At 44.9% G+C, this 19,891-nt stretch overlaps 1 protein-coding gene across 1 annotated transcript in view; it reads right to left on the minus strand.

Moving 5' to 3' along the window:
• The window catches only part of RGS7BP (regulator of G protein signaling 7 binding protein), a 103,166-nt gene extending 83,484 nt beyond the window's left edge, over positions 1-19,682 (minus strand). The window contains exons 1-2 of the mRNA XM_045794269.2: positions 18,843-19,682; positions 17,783-17,949 (exon numbers count right to left, since the gene is read on the minus strand). Coding sequence (XP_045650225.1) covers positions 17,783-17,949; positions 18,843-19,007 — 332 coding nt within the window. The 5' untranslated portion in view covers positions 19,008-19,682. The remainder of the gene's footprint in view (positions 1-17,782; positions 17,950-18,842) is intronic.
• Positions 19,683-19,891: the final 209 nt, after the last annotated feature.

The raw sequence follows: 19,891 nt of genomic DNA on the forward strand, positions 1-19,891 counted from the left end.
GCGTTATTGAGGGAGTGGGGGTGTGGTAGGCGGGGGGGGGGGGGAGAGACAAATGGATAAGCCACTGAGCTGGGCTAAGTCTTGAATCTTAGCTAGGGACACACTGAGTATTGAAAGGAGAGGTTCGATGTAGGTCCCACACTTAGGCAGAAAAAACAGGTCATAGAATGAATACCTTTTGCTGGGAATTCAGAAATAGCTGTTTAGAAATGGTCATGACTCTTGGGTGAATAGGCATTTGTCAGTACTTTGTATAGAGTACCTTCTTTCAGAGAAATCCTATCAGCTGCCAGCTGATAAAAATAACAAGAAATCAGGTTGACTCTTGCCCCCTCCCCCTTAGGATTTCATTTAGTTAAAAAACAATTGCTCCCTATTCAGTATTCACGTGGACCTCTGACTCTGTTATGTATCCGCCAGGCTATTTGTCTTGATCTTGATTATAATAAGATCAATGGCTCTTGTTTGATATGAGAAAGTAAGGTGTCAGCTGTAGGATAATTTAAATAATTGTCCTCTGATCAAAGGAGAAAGGTCTTTCAAGGAATTTGACTTCAGGGCAAATGTACCAATATTCTATCTTCTCTCCTTAGGTTCAATTCCAGAAATGTTTAACACGTTCCTAAGGCTAATTAAGTATTTTTGGCCTTACTTACCTAACAATTCAAAGATCTATCTATCCATCCATCCATCTATTTATCTATCTATCTCTGTATTTGGTTATTAGTTTTAACCAGGTGACACATACTGACAAGTTTTAAATCCCCACGGTGCCATTCTGAAAGCAACAAAGAAATTGAGAGGGTAATACAGGTCAGAGTTACTAATGCCAACCCCGAATGAGAAGACCTCCTGGTATTTCTTATTGTGCACACCCAACATTCTGCAAGTATTCCTAGCAAGAAGCAGGTGATAATTAACAGAGGTAGACACTAATGGCTGAGGGCCACTTGTGGTGTGCAGAATTTTTCTTTTGGCCAACGTTTTAAAATCAGGTTACTCTGACACACAAGCGTGAATTCGTGGATTCTCTTAAACAAAAAAGCCACACATAGGGCACATTCGGCCCACCTTTCCACATGGGAACCAGCAATCAGTGAGGCCTGGGTGGCAGCTGCCAGCTTCAGACGTGCCGGCGTGTGCTCTCCCCGCACCACCGCACCTGGCCTACTTCGCTTCTTCACATCGTCTTTGGGGCCTGTGGTGGGCCCGGGTTTGGAAAGCTTGAACTTCCTCTGACCACTAACCCCGTGACTGCGTATTTCCCTTTATTTTTCTCTTCCCTTCATTCCTGTATCTCTTGGTCATACCAGGTCCTCAATCAGCCCATTTCCCAAAGAACAAATTCATTTTTCCTTCCCCACTTTCTCTCCTACCTCTTTTCCAGATATATCGTTCCCCTTTCCTGCATCCTTCCCCTTGTCCTACAGAATTTCCTTGTCTGAACTTGGAGAATGCTTTTATAATGCTGAAGTGTGAGGAAAAGACTGTCCCAGAATGACTGGGATGACCTTTCTTTCGCAAAGATGACACCTAAATAGATACCTGAAATCCTTTCACATTTTTACATCAGATCTCTGGTGGTGCCTGTACCATAGCCTAATACTGAAATTCAGAGCATAATGGGAAGGCGCTCTGAATCTGAACAGACTTGGTAACTTAAACCATATTTCATCCTCAGAAAACAAAAGATTGAATCTATGAATACAAAAAACGGTTGATAAGGCTTGGTTTATGGAGAGAACATTTGCCGAGTGATTTTTGCATTATGGTACATGCTATGGCCTAAAATAATCTGAGCAGTTTCCTCATTATTCAGTGATGGTACAGTACTAAAACAGATGCAGCCATTTGAGCTCGAAATTCAGATAGTAAGGAAACATGACTTCTGGTGAAAGATGCTCATGGGAGTCCCCCAGTTGGGAAGATCCAGCAATCTCCTTCAGAACCCGCTGTTTGCCATGTGGTTACCCCCTGGTGAGAGGTGAACGGTGTCCTCATTCCTGACCGCATGCTGACTGTAGGGAATTCCTCCAGTGTCTCCCCTCACTGTGCACATACAGAAAGCCTCTCCAGTGTCCACAGGTGATCTCCCCACAGCTCTGCTCTGAGAATTATGGGTTATGGGGCTTTCAGCCATCTGCTGTGATCAAGGGAATGGACCCAGTGTGATGGTTCATTTTATGTGTTCATTTGATCAAGCCACAGGATGCCCAGATACTTGGTTAAATATTTCTGTGTGTGTCTGTGAGGGTGTTTCTGGAAGAGATGAGTGTTTGAATTGGTAGACTGAGTAAAGCAGATGGCCCTCCCTAATGTGTGTGGGCCTTGTCCAATCCCCTGAGGGCCCGAATAGAACAAAAAGTTAAGGGAGATTGAGTTCTCTCTGCCTGGCTATGGAGCTGGGACATCCGTCTCCTCCTGCCCTTAGATTGGGACTTAAACCACTGATTCCCCTGGTTCTCAGGCCTTTGGACTCTGAACGATACCACCTGCTTTCTTGAGTCTCCAGCTTGCAGAGAGCAAACTGTGGGATTACTCAGCATCCAAAACTAGGTGAGCCAATTCCCCATTTTACACACACACACACACACACACACACACACACACACACACCCTGTGTATCCCTAGTGGTTCTCTTTCTCTGAAGACCTTTAACACACCAGTATCTAGGGTATTTCTCTCTTCCATGGAGGGGACAACTGTACTTAAAATACACATTCCCAAATTACAACCATAGGATTCTGATGATTTATATTTGCCTTGTCTAGCTCATTGAGGGGTGAAAATTCTGTAGTGGGTCCTCATCGGGAAGGTCTTTGTATACTAGCCATTGTTTTTAAGCAGGACCCAGATAAGGATTATTAGGAAATCAAAATGAATAGATTTTTATGAAAGTTAATGAAGTGCCAGTAAGAACAATACTCTTAAAATTAAGATTTATCCTTGACTAGCTTTCCCATTATTCATTTCTTACTCCACCTGCTGCTTGTTTCAGTAGCATAAGTACGGACAGGCATGGGCTACTGTAATAGAAAACCAAAATAACAAAACCCATTTGAACAAAAATAATGACATAAAACCCAAAATGTTTGAGATACAGAGTTCAAGAGGCATGAAGTGCTTACTATATACCAGCAGCAATTTTAGGAACTCTTTTTCTACCCAGTAAGTTGACATATCAGAAACCTGCATCAGAAATCTGTCCGTGTAGGTGAGGGGGAGTGGCTTATTCTTCTAAGATAAATAGGAATTTCCACAGTTACGAGATGGCAGGAATGATATTGAAAAATGAAAAATCAGAAATGATCTGTTGATGTATCATGAATATCTGAGAAAGGAAAAAAAAAATCAGCGTCCCCCAATTCCTCAGCTCAGTAAGTAGATTGCAAGAATGGAAATAGGAATTCCATGTCAAATGGAAGTTCTTCCAAATGAGACCCACTATGGGAACAAAAAGTCCAAGATTCAGAGCCTGAAGCTCTAACAAGCTGTCATTCTGGCTAAAAACTGGAGCTCTGTTGAGGAGGGCAATGTAGGTAATAACTATGGTGACTTCAAACTCCGTTTGCTTGGCAAATAGGGGCTTTTGTGGGTTCATTGACCAAGGATTGGAGTATTTGAAGAAGTGGTGTTTTGAGATGGGTCTGATGATCTCTTCGCATTCTTGTTCCGATGAGTTCTTCCCAGATTTTTCTTCAGCTCGAATGTCACTTTCTTGGGTGTACCTATCACGTCGGGGGAAGTTTTCTGACCTTTGAGTCCCTGCACACTTGGTAGCATTCTTCACTTCCGTTTCTCTCTTCACCCTTATACTCATTGATGGCTTACATGACCAGTGTCACTGTGGTCATGGGGTGTCCTGCTCCTACTCACATGTCCTTTGCTGGGAAGAAGCACGTTGATTCCTGAAACCAAGAATTCAGCCTACCCAGGCCTGGGTCAAAGTCTGATGGCACATGCTCATTTTTGGCACTTGCACGGGCAAGCAGGAAAGAAGGTACCTAAGGATGGAAGGATCTGAGTAGACCTAACATGGAGAAAGTCTGAAATAGTTGGGGCTCAGAAGTGCTCAGGCTTCCAGAATGCAGAGCCGAGGTCCATTCACACTACTGGCAGCTTCAGAAAGACCATAATTGTGTTATTTTTTTTCCCCCTTCCTGCTTGTTTTCCTCTTCTTACTCTCTGAGTAAACCTTAAAAGCCTTCAAATCAGCTGTGTGCCAGCTGAAGAGGTCCTTGTCCTGAAGTGTGTTGGGGGCGGGGGAGACTTTGAGTGGAAATAGTATTTAGTGGCAGTGAAAGGGAAGGAAAGCAGGTAGGCCAATTTTGGGGCCATTCCAAGAAAGAAAGCTGTCTGGGGAATAGCCTGGTATAGTGTCAAGAATAAAGACTCTGCTACTACAGAGACCAGTGTTCAAACCCCAGCCCCAACAATTAACCAAATAGCTCAACTTTGTCAACCTAAATTTACTACAAAATGAAAATGAGAAAAATATCTAGCATTCTGAGTGCTCTGGAAAGCCTCCAGGTGTGTCTCATCTGGATTCAAGAGAGAGTCCTAAAGCCTCACTGGCTCAGCTTGGGACCACTACAGTTGGAGGCATGAAGGAAAAGTGCAAAGAATCCCAAAGACCCGGGTTGCCTGGGTGGCGCACACGGTTAAGCATCTAACTCTTGGTTTCGGTTCAGGATCGTGAGATCGAGTCCACATCGGGCTCTGCATTCAGCATGGAGTCTCCTTGAAACTCTCTCTCCCTCTGCCCCTCCCCCCTTCATGTGTGCTCGAGGGCTTTCTCTCTCTCTCTCAAATAAATAAATCTTTAAAAAATCTGAACAACGAAAACAATCCCAAAGACCACAGTCCTCACGTGATCAAACTACGGGGTAACCCCAGCTCCCACCTACCTACATAGTTGGCTCTATGATTAGATGCCTATAGTCTAATATCTGCTACTTTGAGGTAGATGCATTTCTTAGTCAAAATATCAGACCTGAAAACCTCTCACTGGACTGAGTAAATACCATTTCAGATGAACTCATGAAAGGGGACAGCACATAGTTGGTTCTCACCACATCAGCATTGCTATTTCTTTCTTTTTTTTTTTTTTTTTTAAACATTTTATTTATTTATTTGACAGAGATAGAGACAGCCAGCGAGAGAGGAAACACAAGCAGGGGGAGTGGGAGAGGAAGAAGCAGGCTCATAGCGGAGGAGCCTGATGTGGGGCTCGATCCCATAACGCCGGGATCACGCCCTGAGCCGAAGGCAGATGCTTAACTGCTGTGCCACCCAGGCGCCCCAACATTGCTATTTCTACTTTCCCTTGGTTCAAGACAGAAATATTGATGCGTGGCAGGAAGCCTGCGGCCACACAAAGAGAAAGGCCATTGCCACTTGTTCTTCAGAGTTTGGTCCAAGTGCCACCACCCCCTTTTTGAAGTCTTGTTTCCTGGCTGCGGCCCCCTGAGCAGGGCTGATCGCTGCCTCCTTTATGCCTGTCCCGTATCACCCGCATATTTCTATCGCGGCGCTGATGACCCCGTTCTGCAGTCAGTGGTCTACATGTGTGTGTCTGCCCAGGTGCTAGGCCCTACGTTCCACAAAGGCGGAGGCTGTGTTGTATTTATCTTTACATTCCCAGAACATAGCACAGTGCCTGGTCCAGAGTAGGTGTTCAGTATTTCACAGATATATGAGTGAACAAACAAACCAAGAAGAAAATGGGCAGAAAGGAGTGGGTAGATGTCGAGGAATCGCCTCTCATTCTTTCTCCCCACTGTAGCAGCCCTTTCCCCACGTCTCACGTCCAGGCTCCCTACCCATCCCCAGTCTTGCTAAAGATCCCATCCTGGGCCTCAGGAAGTGTCACTTTGGCTTACAGATGGGAAATTTTTGTCCTCACTGGCCAGTTAGTATGGTGAGGGATGTTGTGTGAGTCAGATCATGAAACTTGTGGTCGGGAGATCCACATGACCTGGTCCTGGCCAATGACCTGTTCATAGAAGTTCTGTGTGAGGCTTCTGAGAAAGTCCTTCAGAAAGGGATGTACTTAATTATCTTATGTCCTTGCCTTTTGCTCCCTGCTGGGAACATAGACACAATTTCTAGAGCTGGAGCAGCAGTCTTGGGACCTTGGGACCTCTCACATCTCATACCTGATATCTTTGAATCATGAACGGATGCTTACTATCCCCTACGCTTGAGTTTTTTTGTTTTTTTTTAAGATTTTATTTATTTATTTGACAGAGAGACAGCCAGCCAGAGAGGGAACACAAGCGGGGGAGTGGGAGAGGAAGAAGGCAGGCTCCCAGCAGAGGAGTCTGATGTGGGGCTCGATCCCATAATGCCAGGATCACGCCCTGAGCCGAAGGCAGACGCCCAACTGCTGTGCCACCCAGGCACCCCCCTACCCTTGAGTTTTTAATGACGTGAGAAAATAAACTCTTCCGTGTTTAAGTCACTGAAATCCAATCTTTGTTACTTGCAGCCGAAGACAATTCCAAACTGATAGTTTTCTTTCTTTCATTTTTTTTTTTTTTTTTTTTTTTACTTATACAGGACTAGGTCAGTTTATCTTTGGACCTTTACATTTGCTCTTCCCTCTGGCTGAAGTTCTTTTCTCACAGATCATCACCTGACTGGCACCTTCTCAAGGTCAGATACTAGGTTAGAATGTCACCGTCTGGGGGGGGGCCTCTCTGAAAACCCCATCTTAAAATAACTACCCACAGTCATCCATCATTCTTTAATCATATTCTGTTTTCTTCACTGCATTTATCACCCTCTGAATCGCACTCTCTTTTGCCTGTTAGTTTTTTGTCACTGCATTCAGGCTGCTATAAGAAAATACCATGGACTGACTGGGTGGCTTGCAACAACAGAAATGTATTGCTCATCGGTCTGGAAGTTGGGCCAAGACCAAGGCACCACCTGGTCATGTTTGGTGAGGGCTCTCTGCGTGGTTCATAGCTGGTGCTTTCTTGCTGTGTCCTCAGAGTGAGGGATCTTTTTGGAGCCCCTTTTATAAGTGCCCTAATCCCATTCATGGAGGCTTCCCTCTCATGGCTTGAGCGCCACCCGAAGGCCCTCCCTGCCAATACTATAACTTTGGGCATTAGATTTTCAACATAGGAATTGTGCCGGAATATAAACATTCAGACCCATAGCACTTCTTGGTCATCCTCGCTAAGAATGCAGGAACCTTCTTTATTTTGTTCAGAACTGCTGTATCTCCACCACCTAGAAAAGCACGTGGCATATGGTGGGTGCTCTATAAATAGTTTCCCAGACAGGGAGGAAACTTCCAGAGTTGCAAAAAGAATATATTTCCCCATAGAATACACTGTCCTATGTTGCATAGGTTTATAATTTAGGAAACAATAGGTTAAATGCATTTTAGGACCCAGCTGCTGTAGCTAACATAGTTGATATGAGACGAGTTTCCAGTTCAGTTTTTCTTAATGACCTTATTGTAATTTTGATCATGGTTGTCTTGCAGCTTATCCTTATATCCAGAAAGCACTGCCTCTCTGCCTTTTATTCTTAATAGCTCATTAGATTTTAACTCCTTGATGAAATTCTTCCCTTGATTTATTAAAGGAAGTTTTAAAATTGTTCCAAAAAGAGTCGCACTCAATCTCAGGTAGATATTTTTGAATTGATTTCTTGAGTGCCACTGCTTATACTCCTGCAGGCCCTATCCCATTTCACGTCCTGTCTGGAGATTATACTCAACCCCTTTCAAAGTACCTTGTCTAACTTCCTGCCTTTCCACGTGGTTCCTGCACCTCTTATCTTTTCCCTAGATCCACTGAAAGCGGTGGAGGCTTGTTAATCCCTTTGGGGCTCTTCCTTCTCTATTGGATTTCTGTGTGAGGGGTATGGTGGGCTATGAGGAGACAACACATAAGACCTTGACATTCAGGAGAGTAAATGATCTCTTTTAATGGCTGAAGGGTTGGGGTGCCTGGGTGGCTCCATTGGTTAAGCGTCTGCCTTCTGCTCAGGTCATGATCCCAGGGTCCTGGGGTTGAGCCCTACATTGGGCTCCCGGCTCAGCTGGGAGCCTGCTTCTCCCTCTCCCTTGCTGTCTCTCTCTCTGTCTCTGTGTCAAATAAATAAATAAATAAATAAAATCTTTAAAAACAATAATGGCTGAAGGGTAGACTTTTATAGAGAGAACCCACAGATGTAGACTAATAGGATGGGAGCATCCGTTATATACTTTTAGGGAACGAGAAGTTGATCAGTCTGAGTAACCGAAGAGTTGACAAGTCAGATGGTAAGAGAAGAGCCCAGGAATACAGGCTGGGTGCTGCGGCCGGCAGAGTCCGTTATTGTCCGGTACCCATTCTCTCCCTTTCCTTTCTAGTTAAGGTGTCAGTCAGAGAAGACTACCCTTCCCAGTCTCCTCTCTAGTTAGGTGTGACCACGTGATGCAGTTCTGGAAGAAGTTTGGTTTAGGTTTACTTAAAAAGGGCCGACCCAGCTGGGAAGTGTGGCCTTTTCCCCCTTCATCCTTTCCCCTAGTCTGGAATTTGGACTGCTGGCTGGAGCTCCCATCATAATCTTGCATCATCAAGTCAGGTTGAGGGTGGAAAGGATATGCTAAGAATGGGCAACAGAGCAACGATGTCAGGGAGCCACTGCGCCAGTGCTGAATTCTCATTCTGGGGCTCCTCTTCTTGAGGGAAGAAACACTGGTGTCATTAAGCAACTGCTTCTTTGAATTTTTTGTTAAATGTAGCCCCGTATAAGCCACTTTGATACAGATGCCCACTTGGGAAGCTTTAAAAAAAAATCTCAATGCCCAGGCTGCATCCCAGATAGTTTAAATCAAAAACTCTAGGGATGGACTTCATGCATCAGCAATTTTTTTAAAGCTTCCCAGGTGATTCTGGTGTGTTGCCCAAGTCGAGAATCACTGCTTTAGGCCGACAGGCCTAATATTGAGCGTGTTCAAGAATCCCCTGGAGGGATGGGGTGGTACTTGTTAAACACTGGAATTTCCACCCCTCACTCTCCAGAGATTTTGCATTTTTCGATGTGAGGGCACGTCATGTGATTCTGAGACAGCCAATCCAGGGAGCACCATGTCTGAAGAAACACTGCTTTAGGTAATGGGCAATGGCTTGAAGTTTAAAGGCCAAGAAGTGGCAAGATCAGAGGAAAATTACAGGAGGATTAGTTCTAGAACTAGTGAATAAATTGAAAAGAAGAGGTGAGAGACTGACGGTGCGGAGACCAACTGGGAGATAGTGCAGTGCTTGATGGCCTGGGGGGACCATCTGTGAGCAAGGCGGTGACCTCAGACATGGGGAGGAAAGGAGAAAGAGTGCACACTGAAGAAGATAAGACCTCGTAGAGTTTGCTGACTGACAGAGTCGGGGTGAGGGGATTTATTGTTTACTGACTGACTTATTCTTAGTGACTAGAGTATACACTAGGGGTTCGATTTCTGGGTTCGTCCATTTTTCCCCTTTTGCGCCGCTCAGTGAAATCGGTGTAGAGGATTAGTTTCCTTACAGCTGCAAATGTTAAGTTGGTTTTTGTTAACCTGACAGGGGAAGCTTTCTTTGCTAAATCAGCTCTTCCGTTTAAAGGCTCAGACACTTTATGCTAACAAGAGTCTATTTCATAAATTTTAGTATTTGTTTATATATAAATACATATATAGAGACAAGCAATATACATATGTGCATATATGTCTATAGACAAGCAATTAAATGTTCTTCCTGTGGCTTTTTAAAAGTCCTGTCTTGTAGAGCAGAGGAAATAAATGAATATAGTTACTGCTCTCGAGCTGTGCTTTATGTGGATATCCTTTTAGAAGAGACGCGATTAAACTTTCAAGGGCTGAAAATTTAAAGAACGCCTTTTAAAGGTGATCCTAGTGGAAAATCATTAGTTCACTATTCAATACCCACTGAGCAGACAGATGTTACAGGGTGATATTTTATCAAATAATTTTAAACATAATTTGAGTTATCTTAAAATGCACCCTGCCCGCTGATCCCCTGTAATAACGAACACCTATGCCTCAGAAATTGCTTAGTTGTGTTTTTTTAAATTTTTTTAACGAATTTATTTATTTATTTGAGAGAGAATGAAGGAGGGAAGGGCAGAGGGAGAAGCAGACACCCCACTGAGCAGGGAGCCTGACGCGGGGCTCGATCCCAGCACCCTGAGATCATGAGCTGAGCCAAAGGCAGACACTTAACCAACTGAGCCACCCAGGTGCACCTTAGATGTGCTTTTTAAGTCTTCTTTTTTTTTTTTTCTTTTTAAGTCTTCTGTTGTTTGAAAACAACATACTGGTTTTCCTGTTACAAATCAGAAAGAAATAATGGTCCAAAGCAATAGACAAGTCATAACATGTGAGCTAACCCACCTGAGCAGTTCTTACTGAAGTCTTTGTCAGAATAGGTTTTACAGGACCAAATAAAGGTGGTGAACGCACAAAACGGACGTGTCCTCACTGACTTGCCACTCGGGGTGCAAGCATGAACGAAACATAGCCTCGCTCTCTTGTACTTCACCATCTAAATAATAAAATGCCAATAAATTTTCCTAAAGTTCATTTTAGTTTAATTTTGTCTCTGACTGGAGCATTTGTTAAGAAGGCTCTAGCAGGGTGAAGGTCAGATCTATTCAAAGCATAAAAAGCTAAATTCAACAGGCAACGGGAAAGCCCTTGTCTAGATCGCATATCACCTGTCATTTTGTGGCTAATAATAGCACTGTTCTTTAATTTGGTCTGAGTCAGTACTGTGTCGGTTGCTTATGGTTCTTAAGCAATAGTATTAGTACCCCTGAGGGACCACCAGCACCTACCCAGTTCTAGCCATGTGGATGAGAGAAGTGAGCACCGCGTATGGGACTGTCACATGGCTCTCCTATTCCCCCCCCCCCAAATATTCTCTCCTGCAGCTGGATTTTTGTTCCACCTTTATGTTCCATGTTTACACACTAGTAGTTAAATTGATTAGAGCCAAGCGCTGACCACGTTGGGGATTCAGTACCTTTGTGATCACATTCATTTCATACAGAAAGCCATCTAGTCCTTGGTCACAAACCCCACCCCTTATATGAGCTAAAATAAAGTCTTGCAAATGATAAAGCACGGGGCACTGGGCAGTCCCAGTCTCTGTGTGGAAGTGTTGACAGAATGTACAAAGTGCTGGGCTGAGCTCTACCCCCATTCCCACTGGGCCCAAACAACCCACAGCGTTCATTCTCCTACAGATGGGTCAAGGGAGTTTGTTCTGGGTTGACTTATGTCTCCTCAGCCCCAAATTCATATGCTGAAGTCCCAAGTCTCAGTCCCTCAGAATGAGATCTTAGTTGGAAATACGTTGTTGCAGATATAATTAGTTCTGTTAGCATGAGGTCGTACTGGACTAGGTTAGGCCCCCTCATCCAGTATGACTGGTTTCCTTATAAAGAGACAAAAATCTGGACCCCCACACATACACAGGGAGAAGGATGTATGAAGATGAAGTCAGAGATGCTTCAACAAGTCAAGGAACAACCAGGATTGTCGGCAAACCACCAGAAGCTAGAAGAGAGAAACAGACTCTTCCTCCTAACCCTCAGAAGGAACCAACCCTCCCCACACCTTGATCTTGGGATATGTAGCGTCCTTCTGTGAGACAAGAACTTTGTGATGTTTAAGCCACCCACTGTGGGGTACTTTGTTACGGTAACCCCAGCGCACTGATACAGAATTGTTCTCCCGTCCTTCCCTTTGATGGATAGCATATATAACTCCCCTTTCATTATTTGACCAGTGAGAGCTAACAGTTTTAAAGCAAAAACACCTGTAATAGAAAGGAAACATACAGGACAGAGTGGGTGACGTGGCAGGCCTGCCAACCGGGCCTCTTGTACTAATGAGGCCTCCTCCGTCATGTGGATTAAGAAAGCTGTGAGGGCTGCCTCCAGGCTCACCAAGCACTTCCATACTCTCCCACCCCACGTCCTGGCTGCTGTCTCAGCCCCGGTGTGGAAAGGAAGCATTACTGAGTGAGCTGCGAATCTGAATTCTCCCTCTCCCTGCTCTCCTGACTTCCTGGCAAACAGAACAAGGAACAAATAAGAACCAGCTAAAAGTGGGACTGGAAAAAATGGGGCAGAAAAGTCAAATAGGAGTCAAACAAAACTAAAACAGACCAAAAAGAAAAAAAAAGAAAAAACAGGAGGAGCGATGGAAGCAGAAAGAAGAGTGAATGAGGCATGGTTGGTCAGGAAACTAATTGCTAGAGGGAAAAATCTGAAATCTCTGGGTATGAATCTCTATGATATACATTATATTGTTTCCAGAACCCATTAGGAAATTAAGATTCTTCTTGTGATCATAGTGTGTTCACATCTCAACAAATTATCTCTGGAATTCAGTCATCAAACTTCATGCATGATGCTTCTCTTTATTTTATTTTTTATAGATTAGTTCTGTAAATGAAGTCTGTGTGGTTCCCCCTGAATTAACGTAGAACACTGGAACTACAGAGCCAAAGACTCAGGTCATTCCGTTCAGCCCTTTCACTGAGGTGTACAGAGAATTTAACGGACTTTTCCAATGTCACACAGCCGGTACCAACGCAAGGCCCAAAAACTTTATAAATAGAACGTAATTTATGAGGAATGGAGTTTGACTTATACAAAGAAAATCTTTCTAAACTACTTTTGAACCCTCACATATCTATATTTTTAAGGTATTAATGAAGAAGCCTTGGGGCGCCTGGGTGGCTCAGTCAGTTGGGCATCTGACTCTTGGTTTTGGCTCAGGTCATGATCTTAGGGTTGTGGGATCGAGCCCCATGTCGGGCTCTGCGCTGGGCGTGGAGCCCACTTGAGATTCTCTTTCCCCCTGCCCCTCTCCCCCACTCATGCCTCCAAAAAAAAAAAAAAAAAAAAAAAAAGAAGGAAAGAAAAGCCTTTTGATAGCCATCTGGGAAGCCCCAACCTAGAAAATTCCTCCAAACATAATATAAGGAACTAAGATAAACAAAAATTTATTTCAACCAAAGTATGTATTTGAAAAATATTTGATGGATAAATTTATTTTTCATATAAGTGTATCATGATGTCCTGAATTTTGCATGTCTTATGAATAACTATTACGAACGCTAATCTGAATTTCTAATAGTGGAACTGTGTGCTAGTCAGTCTTCTGGGTGCTTCATGTATGTTCAGTTACTCTGTCCTTACAATACCGTATGATTCAGTCTCATTAGCTGTTAACCCCATTTTTCTGATGAGAAGACTGAGGCAGGGAGGGAGAATATCTGCCTTTATCCAAGGTTACGCTATTCGCAGAAAGGCAGGGCTGAGATTTGAACCAGGCAAAGTCTGTGTACTTGGACCAGAGTGCCTGTCTGACCTTTAGCACGCTGCGAAGCAGTATGCCTATCAGTGCACATGGATTCCTAGCAAGTGGTAAAGCCAGGATTTTATCCCAGTCTAATCTGATTTAGAGTCCGAGCTCTTGACCATCACTGGATACTGCCTCTCACATTTTCATGCTTAAACCGCATGTTCGCTTTGTCAGCAGCCACCGCCAGAAGGTAGTGGTGTGAAGGCGATGCAGGGCAGCCCAGGCACCATAGCAGCCGTGGAGGAAGAGGAATCCCAACCCCCTCCCCACCAGCCACAGCATCACCTCCCGGCGTCTGCGGGAGGATACCGGCTCCTCTGGGTGGTTCCTGGCCTGTGCGCGCTGGGCTCTTTGCTCTTCATTCTCAGGACATGCTGTGTTTGATCGAACTGGCGCCAGACCAGGGAGCGATTGGCATGGGTTTCAGTCTTAGAGCAGCCTCGGACTGGCAGAGTATCCTCTCGAGGCTGGGAGTCATGTACTTGGCCCCACAGATCGTCTCAACTACCCCGTGGGGAGCATGACCACTAGCTTACAGAGGAGGGAACTGAGACTCAGACAGCGAAATAGTTCCATCAAGGTCACAGAAGATGGTTCCCCGCCCAGGTCTGCCTCAATGCTAAGCGTTCACATACACTTGCCCAAGTTGTCTCTAAAGTCACTTGAAATCCTCTATATCTCCTCAAATACACAAAACAAGGAAACTGTGCTCTATCAGTAGACTCTGGGCCCTGAAGCCCTAGGGATTCTTCAAAGGTATCTCAGGAGTTATTTTGGGAAGGAAGTCCAAGGTCACAGCTCCTGGTAGCCACCTACCCCTGATGTGTACACACACACACACACACACACACACACACACACTAAGCAGGGCACAGCAATGACACTTTCCACCTGCCTTTTAAGTCTGACTTTCCACATTTAGATGGAAGGAAGATTCTGCTGCTAAAACAAGTTTGGGGACCATTCTAGCAAGTGATCCCTGAAGCCCCTCTTAGCTTTAATACCAACGCGAGGTTCAGGGACAGTAACCGTGGTCACTCAAACCAGGCAGGAGAGAGGGGGGATTCATCTGGCTGGCTCTGTTCAGAAGACAACAGTTGCCTTCGAAAGAAAAGGTTGTGCTGCAACTTTGGCTGATCCAGGCATAGTTCGAGAAGGTGTCGTGATGACGTCTGTGATGACGGCCATCTTACCCAGGGCCAGCCAGTGAGAAACACAGTCTGAGTTTTTTTCTCTTGTGGTCACCGTTCCTTGAGGGCGTCATTTAGGGATGAAGAGGGTCTAAGCATCTGTGGCTTAATCCCAGCTCATTGGCTTTTCTCCTCTTTTTTATTTATCTTGCTTCATTCTCTTTTGACCCTGTCTACCTTCAACCCAGTCTCTCTCCTCTGGCCCCAAGGCCAGGTGATAAACAGGAGAGGAATGGTCTGTGCTGGTTAAGAAATAAGTCATTTCATTGATTCCTTCAAGTCTTGCCTTTGCCCCACCTATGTTCCTACTCAGAGCAAAGCACTGGAGTTTCGGTGATAGCTGTCAGGCCGGCATCTTGATGGATGCACAGAGAGCCAAGTGTTCTGTTTCCCCATCCCTAGAGCTCCTACCCATTTCACTAAAAGCTGTGTATGTGGGAAAGAGTAAGGCCAAGTGTTATTCGTGGTGATAGTGATTATACCTTTCTACAGGGCACTTCTTGAGTTATATTTTACACATCATAACTTCGTTTTGAACGTGCAGTTCAATGATTTTTGGTAACTATATAGTTGAACAGTCACTTTTGGAACACTTCCATCCCCCCAAAAAGTGACCTTAAGCTCATTTGCAGTGACTCCCTGTTCCCACTCCCAGATCGAGGCAACCACTAATCGACTTTCTGATGTGCATAGATGTGCTTTTTCTGAGCATTTCATGTAAAAGGAATCGTAGACTGTGTGGCATTTTGTGACTGGTGTCTTTGATTTAGCATACTCTCCTTGTGATTCATCCATATGTTAGTGTGTTTTCAGATTTCATTCCTTTTTTACATAATACTTTTTAAAATGGCAGCATTATGTAGAGGGAAGATCATGGATTTCAGAAGCATGCAACGTGGGGCCAAATCAAAGTCATACCACTTTTTAGTTGTGTAACTTTGGGCAAGTTCCTTAACCTTTTTGAGCCCCATTTGTAAAAATAAGGATAACAATCTCTCCCTCGGAGGATTATTCTATGAGTTAACTAGATCGTGCTGGCAAATGATGGGTGCTCAAGAAACCCAGTCTTTGTGCCTACATTCCCCGGGAGCCTTTGTTTTTCTTAACCCTGCTTCAGATTTTAGGGTGAATGCTACAGTCTCCCCACCAGCTTTCCCACCATCTTGACATGAAAGCCAATATATAACTAGCAATGTCAGGGACTGAATTCCACCAAGGAGAATCACATCCTTTCCTAATGAAACCCACATGGTAGGAAGCTAAAGGGATTTCCTTCAGTTATAATACCGTCATTTTTTTTTGTTTTGTTTTTTTAGAAAGAAGGTTAAATTGTATTCATTATTTCAGGGAGGAAATGTTTCAGATTCTGTCCTAGAACATTGTACAGAGTTGGCCTTACCTTATCAAGGCTCTAAGAATATAGTTTCCCGCTAAGTCTTACAGAACTGCTCCCAACAAAATCAACTCTCAGGTAACATAAAAGTAAGTAGCAAAGGGTTACCAACCCCTGAGTATATAAAATCCATCTCAAATCCTCAAAACTCAACTTTGAGCCAGTAGTTTCAGACTCCTTCTTTCCTGAAACTTTGGAAGAACCTGAATTTCATGGGTGTCACAGACTAAACTGAACTCCTTGTTTCCTTCTCCAGTCTATCTTCTGTGATTATCACCTGTCATCAATTTGAGTTTCACCTTAGAGGGGTCCTGAATATAACCCCATCATAGAGTCTTGGACACAAAGTTGACAAAAATGCTACTTTTTAGCTCTGGGCATAACATTTCCTGTTGTATATCTGTTTTCCCTTCTGAATCATTGTTTTTCTACAGTTTTTATTCTACCACCTTTCCCCTTTGTGTTTCTGATTGTTTTACCTCCCTTCTCTGGGATTTATCACAGCTGCATTTCTTTCCCAAGTTCCTTGAACACTGAATCCCTTTGCACCTCCTAGATGGAATCCCACATTCACTTCCTGTTAGGCACAGTGTAACAATTAAAACAAAAAAGGCTGAGGCTTCTAAATATTTCTACCAAAAGCAATAGGTTTGTAATAAACTCTGTCTCACTTCAAGGACATTAGATAGTATGTCTTTACTCTTGATATAAAATGCCACTTGTTAAGTGTAGTTATTGAGAAAGGCAACATAGGGCTTTCTAATCTATATATACCAATAGTCACTATACATATCATTGGCCTTATACATATTATTGGCATTAAAGATAGCAAAGAGTGAGTCTTTCAAATGAAGAAATTAGACATAATTTCTACCCATGATCAATCTGCAAGATAATCAGGTTAGTCTGATAGACTTGAACTTCGATTGTGATACAGACATACACAGAAAACAGACAAAAGGCTATATCCAAATGGAATCAAACACTTAGTGTATTTCTTTAAGGATTCCTGTGTTTCCTTCCTCTATGTTCTTATTTGAGTATAGTAACTTGACAAAATTCATGACTAACTTCTTTCCTGAGATTGAGACATCAGGAAGTAGAAGATGGGGTCTCAGAAGAGAAGTTTTCACTCACTGTATTAGCACCTAAAGTAGGACTGGGGATTCATAAGCATGATAACAAGAAATAAAAATAATGGGGAGGGGCACGTGAACAGCTTAGGTTTAGATGGATTTGTGAATTTCCCCAGTCTTCACAGAAATTTTCTTCTGTTAAAACTTTCCTTTCATCCACTACAGTAAGGAGAGTAATTTATATCCAAGACTTTATTTTAGGGATTTTATTTTAAATGGTATCACAGGAATTTATCTCATGGTATAAATAGTTTAGTAAATCTAGGATTTAGCAAAGATTTTCTCTCTACTGAACTGGACTTTTATGCAGTAGATGTTAGCAGCAGATGACAAATAATCTTGAGGTGTGATGACTTCACTTCATTTTGACAGCCACACATTCTGGAAAAAATCGGAAACCCCGAGTCCCAATATGTGGGCAGCATATTGCAAGTTAATTAAAAAAAAAAATCACTTAATGACCCAAAGCTTGAATATATGTATATTCAAGAATCACACAACCTTCAGATTGTAATTTGCATCTAGTTAGTTTGTCTATAGCTCTCAAAAGAATCCTGATCTCAGGGTGATCAGTTAAAACCCCAGATTTGCAGAGATCACTTCTGAGGTCTTGACCACTTTAAATAACTGTCCGCATCCATGCATCACGTATATGAATGATCAAATAATGCCAAGAGTCTCCTACCCCGAGATGGCAGCAAGTTTTTGGTGTGCCTGACGAGCCATTTCACAGCCTTTGGTTCTTGTCTTGTGCATTTCCGCCCGGAGTGAGGGGCAGCTGATGGAGACGTCCCCGATAGAAATGACCAACTCTCGGTACAGGGCCACTTGCGTGTTGAACTCTTGGACAAGCTGGAAAAGAATTGAATTTCTTTCACGAACGTTTCCTATTTGGGTGTATACGAACATGGGTTTTCAGTGACCCCCCAGACAACTCCACAAGTCTCCAGCTAAGGAGCCTACAGATTGCTTAAAGATCAAGGCACAAAGATGGTAAGTTTCTCTTTGTCCAAGGCAAGTGTTTTTTTCATCGGGGAGTCCTGTCCTGGAAGCTGTATTTCCATACCTGCTCCCCCCGCCCGCTCCACCCCCCTCCCTCAGACTCAGTTTCTGAAGAGCAAGAGCATATGCCACTCCCAGGTCACTAGAGCTTGATGTTGGGAACTCTCACATATATTGCTCCCCTTTACTATAGCTAAGATAAGGTTTTTAAGTTGCGTGGGGGGAGAAAGGCCAAAGATAGGTTGCGATAGGGAAACCGTTCACCTGCTGTCAGACCACTGAACCAGAGACTCTGGCTCAGGAGCCTGATGGGAAGACCGGCCACAGCCTCTGCGCTGGAACCTTCGTCCCCTCTGCAGCGCCCCGTGTGCTCTGTTTGGGTTTATTTGCTGCTGTCTCCCCACAAAGCAGCACCCCCACCTTCCCATCCCCTCCCTCCCTGGTGAGCAAGCCACTTCACCGTGTCTTTCGCATCCACAGTTCTCTAAGGGGGTAGAGGCATGACTTATAGCTGCCGACCCTAAGACCCTTGCCGTGGCACTTTTTTGCGGGGACATTACGACCCGGGTGTCACCCCGAATCTGGGGACTGCAGATTTAAAAATAGTGCATGTGCACGTGATCGGCATGGAGGAGCTGAGGGTGGGGGAGTGGCTGGCAGTCAAGCAAACGATTAACATACAAGACTCCCCCACCTCCTCTCCAAAAAAAAAAAAAAAAAAAAAAAATGCAGTTTTCACCTACCATCTTGCAGTCGTCCAGGGCTCGTTGGGTTTTGTGGGCGCTCTCGGAGTTGCTGCCCCTGCGCTCCCAATCCCCGCTCTGCAGCGGGGGCTTGCTGATCTGGAAGATCGAGGAGCGGGTGGACCGGCTGGGGCGCTTTTTGCGCCCATTCGGTGCAGAACTCATGCATACACATCCACCAAGCCGAAGCCGCTGGTGCAGTGCGCCCCGGCGCGGGCGGCCCGGTCGTTGCCCTGCGCGCCGCCAAGCAGCCGGAGCCGGGAATCGAGGCGCGGCGCTCACAGGGTTGGGGCTGGCTGCGCGGGTGGGTAACCTTCAGCTTGAAGGAGAGCCGGGGAAGCGCTGGCTGTGCCGTGCAGCATCGCTTCCACTGAGCAGCGAGGAAGGGGCTCGGTCAAGTTCTGCTCAGCAGCATTGCCGGCCCTGTCCCGGGAGCTGGGCGCTGGCGCGGGCTCGCACTACCTTCCGCTCGGCATGGGTTGCAACGCTGGGCGAGAAGGAACGCGCCGCCAGGCGGTTCTGAGTTTCCATTCAGATGGGGGAGCAGCTTTCAAAGCCTGCGCTGTAAGGTGGGGGTGGGGGGGTATGAGTGTCGCTCTTGCTTCAGTGTCTTCCCGCAGCGGCGCTCCGTCGTCTTTCCCCTCCCTCCCCCGTCGCCAGGCCTAGAAGGGCTGGCAGTCCCCGAAGCAGGCAATCGGCTCTAATAGGCTGCCTTGATCCCCCGTCTCTACGGGCTCATCTGTTTGAGGATCCCAAATGAATCCGTGGCGGGACTGGCAGACGCAGGGAATCGGTCCGCCTGACGTTGTGCGCTGCCCCGCACATTGATAGGACGGGAATACTAATGTGATCCGTCCAGAGAACCCCCCCTTCTCCCTCCACAGTTTATGCACTTACCCAATCAAATCCCCGGGAACGTCAGTTGCAATATTACTTCATCTGCGCTATTCTTAGAAACGAAAAGTGTCATCAGAGTGGAGCACATTGCCACATGCTGGGACCCAAACATGGATTTCAAATCAACCTGTGTGCATTGAAGGCCCTTACCA

The sequence above is a fragment of the Ursus americanus genome, chromosome 5, assembly GCF_024610735.1.
Source record: "Ursus americanus isolate L20-20 chromosome 5, mUrsAme1.1.p, whole genome shotgun sequence".
Classification (NCBI taxonomy): Eukaryota; Metazoa; Chordata; class Mammalia; order Carnivora; family Ursidae; genus Ursus; species Ursus americanus.